Genomic DNA, 9079 nt, shown 5'->3' on the forward strand with positions numbered 1-9079 from the left:
TATAGTCAGACTTTCAGGAAATGAAATAAGAAACTGATCCCAATGGCCATTAATCTGAAATTTCAGGTAGCATCCTCTCAGGATTTTGCTATCTCTCCTAAGAATTTGTGTGATTAGTGGTGGATGCATTAGTTTGAATGATTCGAATGGGCTACACTTTCTGGAGAACCTGAAAAATGGAGCAAATGTCCACAAATTACCTGAACTCACAACATACCACCTTTGGATTAGCATTCAGGACACCCAAAGCTTTTCCTTCTCCATGTATACTTCTGCAGGAAGGAGCATGAAACCCTTTCATGTTCCCAGATGAGGAGCAAAAGCTTATTTCCTGTAGGCATTTTTCCATAATACCACATCCAGTAGCCTTGGTTTTTCAAAAATGAGTTCAACTGGTTTTTTTTTTCCCCTCTCCCTCTGCAAAATTTATCAATGTTAGAAACTGACCTCCCCACCACACACACACACACACACACACACACACACACACACACACACACAGAGAGAGAGAGAGAGAGAGAGAGAGAGAGAGAGAGAGAGAGAGAGAGGTCCTTGGGAAGTAATCCAAAAGTTGTTTCTAGCCAGAAAAGTTTGTAATCTTTCATTTTGTCCACTCTTAAAATGAGATAATTGTAATCCAAACCTGCAAAAATCTATAATATTCCTTCTCTAATGTCTGCGCTTTAAATCTTTGACACCGTATCATCTTACTCAGTGATAATATTATGCCACTCCAGTGTGAAACTGTACCCTAATAGTTGGTCCTTACTTGTGTGACAAAATATGCTGAGACAGCTATGACGGGAAGGAGTGAACTGAAAGTGCAAGTCTGGTATTAGACTACTTGAGTTCAAATCCCACCTCTGTCAATTATTAGATGTCTGCCACTGAGGTCCTTAACAGCTCTAAGTCCCTCTTCCCTCTTAACAGGATCCTATCATTTCATAAAGCTTTTATATTTAGTATAAAATTATAATGTACATTGAGTACTTTACAAGCATTTTTGTCCAAGTGCATCCTATCTAAATTGTCAAAGAAGAGCCAAAATGCTGGGCAAAGAGTTCTGTACATTGTAAACGCCCAAATATACACAGAACCGGCTGGATGGGCAGTAACAATGGAGACTACCACCCATCACTTCCTCGAGGAACCGGGTTCTGTGTGAACTAAGACCAGGACTCTGCACCTCAGCGCTGTATCGACATAAATACGAATCGCTGAGAAAAGTCCTAACCCAGAATGTACCTAATTTACAGGGAGTTTTTATGCACAGCCCAGACCTTAGAAAAGATAGTGGGCTTCAAACTCTGATCCTCGATTCTAATTAAGAGCCGAGCTTTACAGTCAGTCCTGTCTGGGATTTCCATAATGATGGGTTGGCAAGAGTACGATGGGAATCGCACCCTTCTTGAGTCTTGTTTTCTTTCCACGGAAATAGCAGTACCGGGCGAACAACGCGTAAGGAGGGAGCGCGGACCCAGAGATCGCGAGAGGCTGTTTCCGGCAGGACAGCTTTCGGAGCGCTCCGCGCCGCGCCTGCGCACTCAGCCCGTTGCCGCGCCGACCCCGCGGACGGGCTGCCCGCTTCCTCCGCGAGCCTCTGGCTTTGAGATGCGCCGCTGCCGGGCCCTTGCCAGCTCCAGGTGCGTGTGGAGGACCCCAGGAGCCTGCGTGCCAGGTGGAATGAACCCCGGGGAGGGTCAGGCCCGCCTCGAGCCCACCGAGGTTCCCGGGGAACCGAACAGGGTGCCACGACCTCGGCTCCTTGCGTGTGCTTCGTGGGAGCGGTAAACTCAAAAGAGCCGAGCCCCGTGCCCGCATCCTCCTGGGGTCGAATCACTTATTTCCCATCTTTCACTCAGCTCTTCCCTGCTCCCCACCTTCTGGCTGCAGTCAGTGGAGCTTTTACCCTTGCTCATGCCAGGCATGGGTTTTTACAGCCCCTGCACTCAGTTGGACAACGAAATGCTCTTTGCTTGCGGGAGATTAGGATGAAAACAGTTCCTATTTAGGGAAAGGTGATGGTTCAAGGCCAAGGCAGAGCAAGGTAGAAAGAGGCCAAGACTGATTGTTGTAAATGTCACCAGAGATAATTCTCCAACTGGAAGTCGACGTTTTTCTCGGGTGTTTCATTTCTTGTTCATTTACTTTTGTGGAGGTACATTTGAGCTGTCCTTTCAATGGTGTTTGCTAAAACAGCGGTGCTTTCAGACCCGAGACAACATTGGATTTTATTGATGTCAGATTTTATAGTTACCTGGCTTAATGTTGTTTGAGCTGTTCTCATGATGATACCTGGATTGAACACATTCATTGGTTTGTATTGTTTAACATTAAAAAATAAAATAGCCTTAGTGTATTTTTTTTTTAAATGATGACAAGTTCAGTGGAGAGAAAAGAAAATCAGTTGAATGGGATTAAACTTTTAAGTGCACAGAGGGATTGTGCTTGGAGTGTGGAAATCCCTGACCTTTTACTTATAAATAGGAAGTGAGATCATCACTTGCCACAAATGATTTTGACAAGGTAGGGTTCTCATTAAGTGCCTTCCCAAAGCAAGTGACAGGAGTATTCGGTCTTAATACTAGTGATAGCTGCTCAGTCACAAACCCTTTTGGGGACAGTAGCTATAGGTGGCTAGTTTCTGATATTTATAATCAGGTAGTTGCTTGTGTAGTTTTAGTGTGGGACTTTTTGTTTTATAGAAACAGTCACCCAGGGAAAGGAGAAGTATATAAAAAGAATGGAGAAGTCCCTACTCCAGGCCCAACCCTGAGGCTTGACTGTGGCAATTATAAGGTTTTTACCTACCTGCTTCTTGGTGTAAAGCTTTCGTCCCACACCAGACTTGGTACTTGGTGCAGTTAGTCCACTTCTCCCAGGCCTCACCAGCCCACCCCCGGCACATTGGCCCATAGGAGTCAGGAGCCCTTAGTGAGAAGCTTTCCCCTTGTGCACTATATCCATTTAATGCTCACTTGCCATCTTTCTGTTTAAGAGACCACTGAGGAACTGGTTCCTTTTGTCCCATTTATACTGTTGTAGTAAGTGAATAAAGGTGTGATGGTTTAAGCTTGGTTCATTGTCCTGATTAACCATCTTGACACACTTGTTGCTCATAATTCATTGCCTGGCAGGAATTAAATAAATTGCTAAGTTCTTTGCAGTTCACTGGCTTTATGATAATTTTAGTTCTCCTAGCTCTTAACTCTATGCCAACATGTTTAGGAATTTTTGCATGTTGTTCACTTTTAATGTTTCGTTTGTTTTAGCTGAGTGAAGTAAAAATACCTATAACCCCAACAGCTGTTTGTTGCTAGGTTATATGATGTATTTTATAAATTAATAGAGTGACTTATGGTCTGATTGTCTTTTCTTATTTAAATGACGTTTTCCACTTGACCACTAATACAATAATTTTGCATGCGTATTTTAAAGTAATATGGCCCAGGGGAAGAAAACAGAACTCTGTTGCTTTCTTTAGTACTCTTGCCTTTGGTCCCTGATCTTTGTTACCCCTCATTGAACACAGTGATTGATTGGTTGGTTGATTGATTGATTGATTTTTAGGTTCCCCTGTTTAGTATTGAATGAATAAGGATGTAAGGAACAGCTTTCACATACCTTTTAACTTCTTCCACCTGAAGTTTCAGAAAACAATGTTTATAATTGTTACATGATATATACTCTAGTACTTTACGTTCTATTAAACAAGTTGGGCTGATCATCATCCACTCTTGACTCTACAGTCCATTAATGAGTATGGACCTATAGTTTGAAAAGCACTGTGATAAGTGACTAGTGCAAAATAGTCTCTCAAGTTGTGTTTGTTTCTTATTCAGATTACACATTGAGTGTGTTTGAGTTTGTGTTTAAGGTGCCTTCTAGGAGAGATGATGAGAAACACATACGTTGACTGTTTGCCAAGTCAGAGACAAAAGAGTTCTGAGTTTTTTGTAGAGATATAAAATATACTAGAACGAAAGAACTGGTGTATCTTTGTTTTGTTTGTTTAGTTTTTGGCTTAATTGCTGGCTTAGTTAAGGCCAATGGAATAGTAATAAAGGGAAGAAAATTGTCTTTTCTGGACAATGATATGTGAGAATTGTGAAATGTTTGTTAAGTTTTATGTGTCTCAGAGACATTGTAAAGAGTACATCTTAGACAAGAATGACCTATTTTGAATATTGCCTGATGAAGGAACCACACTCAACATTCTGTTCTTTGTACATAAATACATATGTAAGTTTGCAATTTGTCAACCTTGTTCTTTTGTGCCTTTTTTTTTTTTTTTGGAAGCCTTCAACAAAGCAGAAGGGAGACATGAACTAAATTTAGTATGTTTATCTTAACCTACAGCATTATTAAGGAGATAAGAGTTACAACTTAAAATTTGGTTAATCTTGAGCTCAGTAATATCTCACATTTCTATGGTGCTTCACAGTTTTCTGACACATGCATATACATTATTGCCAGTAACTTTTATAGCTGCTTGGTGTGGGAGAGGACATTGCTCCCAGTTTAAAGAATCTCGAATTCCCCCTTTCCCGACACACAAATTAGACAATGGCAAATTTAGGATTAAAACTCGTCTACTGTGAATATTATTCCTATTATCCTTGTTGATCTTGAGAGATTATTGAGAGTAAATATTTGTTTAATTTTTATTTTGTTTTGTTTTGTTTTAGTGCTTGCTATCCTGGAACTCTATGTAAATCTGGGCAACCTTGACTCACAGTGCTGGGATTAAAGGCATGTGCTATCAAACCCACTGAAAAGAAATAGTTTTAATGTTGTGGTTCAGCCATCTAAATGTAATTAAATAAAATGTTCTATGCTTAGAGCATGGCTACCATATGTGCTATAATTCAATGCAAATATGTCTTTGTTTTAGTATTTTGAATCTTACCTTTTAATCAATTTAAAAATATTTATTTATAATTAGGACAGTGCCTCGCTAGCTGAGGCGTACCTGAAATTTCTGGATGGCCCATTTTGGCCTCAAACTCATGATCCTTCCTGTCTAGTTTGTGATTGATAGCCTTCTAGGAATGTAACACAATATCAGGTACTACTACTGATGATGTTACCACTACGTCTCCTTCTCCTTTTTTTATTTCAGAATAACTCATTTAGACATCTAGGGAAGAAAGTTGGAACTAAAAGGGACATTTAATGTTTAAAAAAAGAAAGCAATTTTGGCTCTTTTTAAATATTGCCTATTAAGTAGAAAAATAGAACTTTAGATATTCTCAAGAATTGTATCTGTTTAAAATTAGTTCTATGATTCTATAGAATTCATCTAAGATAGTTTTTAAGTTACTTGAAAGCATAAGAAAGTCCACATTCTCCCTTACTTTTAATCTTCTGCCTAAGGGCAACCAAATTATTTGCTGCCTAAGGACAACTAAATTATTTTCTTTTGTACACATCTTAAAGTTAATACTTTTTTTTTTTTTAATTTATAGATGTTTGTGGAGCTTAAGAACACTATGGAGCTCGTCAGAGTATGCTACTGAAGAATATGATGGCTGAAAACAACTTAAAAATGCTGAAGATTCAACAACGTGTAGCAAACAAACTACCTAGGAACAGGCCATATATTTGCAATATTTGCCTCAAGCACTTTGAAACACCATCAAAATTAGCTAGACATTATCTCATTCATACTGGTCAAAAGCCATTTGAATGTGATGTATGTCATAAAAACTTTAGACAGCTAGTTCATCTGGAGAGGCACCAGTTAACTCACAATCTGCCTTTTAGTTGTAATATTTGCCAACGCCACTTTAAACATCTGAAGACATTTGTGAAGCATCAGCAGTTGCACAATGAATCCTATCACAATGATGTTAAAGTCAGAAGATTGCTTGAGACTAAGCAAGAGAAGCCCGTGTATGGTGTATATAATACCTTTACTGCAGAGGAAAGACGGGCACTACACGCATGCTCTAAGTCTGATCCCACGTACAGCACTACAAAGAGAAGAAAGCATATTCATGCGTGTACAATCTGTGGCAAAATGTTTCCATCACAGTCAAAACTTGATAGGCATGCTCTTATTCATACTGGGCAGAGGCCTTTTAAATGTGTCCTGTGCAGTAAATCTTTCCGACAGTCAACTCACTTAAAAATCCACCAACTCACACATTCAGAAGAAAGACCTTTTCAATGTTGTTTTTGTCAGAAAGGATTTAAGATTCAAAGCAAACTTCTGAAGCATAAACAAATCCACACTAGGAATAAGACTTTTCAGAATCTTTCTTTAAAAGTAAAGAGTCCTGAATCATGTCCACTACCCAATAAATTAAATGCAAAGCAGGATGCTTTTGAAAATGGTGATATGGGTGAATCTGAGGAGAATAATCCTCTTGATGTCCACTCTATTTATATCGTCCCTTTTCAGTGTTCCAAGTGTGAAGAATGTTTTGAGTCAGAGCAGATTCTCAATGGACACAAGTGTCTTCCTGCCAGAGGTGGCAGGGCTCCAAGGAGGCTCAAAAGAAGCTGTAACTATAAGACCATTGTTAAAAAGCTCTTGGCTAAACTTAAACGTGCTGGGGGTAAAAAAGCAGATAACCTTCAATCAGAGAAAAGAACATATAAAAGTAACTGCTTGAAAAACTGCGAACGTCCTTCTGGTGAGCAGAACACGGAAGAAACTCAGAGAACATTTGTGGGTTCCCTTGGCAGACGTGGATCATGTAAGGCAGCTAGCAAAAAGAAGAAGAAAACACTAACTTTGCCATTTTCTTGGCAAAAGCAATTCCAGAGCCAAAATATGGGTAAAGGTTTGCAAGGTATCTTTACAACAGGAAGCATATTAACTATGGATGGTTCCGTGAATAGTAAAGATTTGTCACTCCGTGGTTCACCAGGTGAGGGATGTTTTAATGACTGTGACATGCTTCAGTGTGGCTTCTCAGACTCAAGTGAAAATATCCATGCTGGACATAAAATGTGTCCCTGTGATAAATGTGAGAAAGTGTTCCCTTCTATCTCTAAACTACAAAGACACTATTTAATCCATACTGGACAGAGGCCTTTCGGCTGTAATGTGTGTGGCAAATCTTTCAGACAGTCGGCTCACTTAAAAAGACATAAACTAACTCATATTGAAAAGATTCCCTATAGTTCTTTTTGGCAAGTGGACTTTGGAAATGTGAACAAACTTTTCATTCATCCAAATGAAGATGTTAGCTATAATGCTTCCCAACAGTGTGATGGGCTTAGTTTCCAAAAGTATGAGGGCTCAGAGTCCAATCAGGTATCAGGAATTGAAGTCAAGGCAGAACCAGAGGATTTCCTTCTTGGTACCCACTGTAGGAACAGGCAGTCTTACCTGGCTAACACACTTTTGGAGTCAGAGCAGAGCCGTCATTGTTACAGTTACTTAGGCCGTCCTGAAAGAAGTGACGGGCTCCTTTACCAGTGCAGTGTTTGTTGTAAAAATTTCCGATCTCCATCCAAACTAGAAAGACATTATTTAATTCATGCAGGGCAGAAACCGTTTGAATGTTCAGTCTGTGGCAAAACATTCAGACAAGCACCTCACTGGAAGAGACATCAGCTCACTCACTTCAAAGAACGGCCACAAGAGAAAGTGGGTGTTCTAGATCCAGTTGTGTAACACAAAACTACTAATGCATTTGTGATCTCTGATGATGTAATACATTTTGAGACATTTTGCCAGAAGCTTGTATTAGGTAGAATGACATCATAGACAGCTCCTTGTCTTGCATAATAAGGAGTAAGTTAAATAAAATTACAGTGTTTTAGAAACAGCCCAATGACTTGAAAAGAAATAGAATGGTTTGATGCTATAACTAGATACCTAAGGTTGTATTAAAAGTTACGAATCTATCATGTTCAATTTGGCCTTATTTGTTGAATTATTCCTTAAGACATTGTCTTTATGTATATACATACCTCCCAAAATGAGGCCAGAATTGCCAATCACCTGGCATATTTTATTTTACATGAACACTTAGTTCTATTGCAAATCATACTTCTTACACGTTAAAAGATAAAATGACAATGGATATGGAAATGGGTGGGGAAAATTGCAGCTTTACTTTTGCATAGTGAGTTTTTGAGACTGTGGTAATTTTGCCTTCTTAGGACAGAAGTGTCCCCTCCTCATGTAGGCTGCTGTTGTTTTTCTGTAAGAAATTTAAAATTAGGAAGCAAGTGGGTTGCACCCATGCTTATTTACCATCTAATATCATTTACATTAACAAGAGTATTTCCCAAGTGCCATGAGTTTTTCCGATATATCTGCAGTTGTACCTTTCTAGAGACTTAAATGCAGTGCATTTGTTTACTCATTAGTGGTTGACAGCAGTGCCCAGGGCTAAAAGTTCAGGTGCACACCTTTTCATGGCCCCATGACTTAAGTAAGTCTATTCTGCTAAATTTGATCAAATGACAGTAGCTATGTAGTTTTAGTTTTCGTTCCTCTGTGAAAGACACTAATACTATAGTATTAGTTTGATCTTTGTTGTTATTTCAGTCCGTAGGGATATTGTCCCTGTATAGGAATAAGATGCTGATAGAGTTCAGGGCATCCTTTTTTTTTTTTTTTTTTTTTTTTCCTAAACAGTACTAGCATGATTTGACAAGAATATTTCATTTAATCCTAATCTGTGAGAGACATATCTTAGTCACAGATTGTCCCTCACATTTGTGGCAGTTTGTAAAATCATTGACTAACATAGGCATAAAAAGCTTTACTGTACTGTTTCTAATGTGAAAAGAAATGGGCAGGTATTTAGCACACTTACATATAGTGAAAAGCCTGCTGTTGGAAGTGTGGGCAGTGGAGTAAGTGTAAGTTCTGATCATGGTGCAAGAGGGGAAGGAAAGGGAAAAGTTTTCAGTCCTAGTGAACCTTAAGAAATAAGGGTTTAATTTACAGAGGTGAAATGTGATAGTATGAGTAAATACCCAGATGATATACAGATGTGCCTATTTTTGAGGTGGTCATCTAAAGAGGAGAGCCACATGCTTCAAGGAATAACTCGTCTCTGAGATTTGATTTGTGTTTTTTCAGCACAAGTAAGCTGTGGTTCACAGAATT

General features: G+C 39.1%; 1 protein-coding gene across 1 annotated transcript; it reads left to right on the plus strand.

Moving 5' to 3' along the window:
* The first annotated feature begins 1529 nt into the window (after positions 1-1529).
* On the plus strand, positions 1530-8570 carry Znf770 (zinc finger protein 770). Its single transcript, XM_051183773.1, has 2 exons — positions 1530-1643; positions 5469-8570. The coding sequence occupies exon 2, from the start codon at positions 5510-5512 to the stop codon at positions 7628-7630; it is 2121 nt and encodes a 706-aa protein (XP_051039730.1). The 5' UTR covers positions 1530-1643; positions 5469-5509; the 3' UTR covers positions 7631-8570.
* The last annotated feature ends 509 nt before the right edge of the window (positions 8571-9079 follow it).

The sequence above is a fragment of the Phodopus roborovskii genome, unplaced genomic scaffold, assembly GCF_943737965.1.
Source record: "Phodopus roborovskii unplaced genomic scaffold, PHOROB, whole genome shotgun sequence".
Taxonomy (NCBI): domain Eukaryota; kingdom Metazoa; phylum Chordata; class Mammalia; order Rodentia; family Cricetidae; genus Phodopus; species Phodopus roborovskii.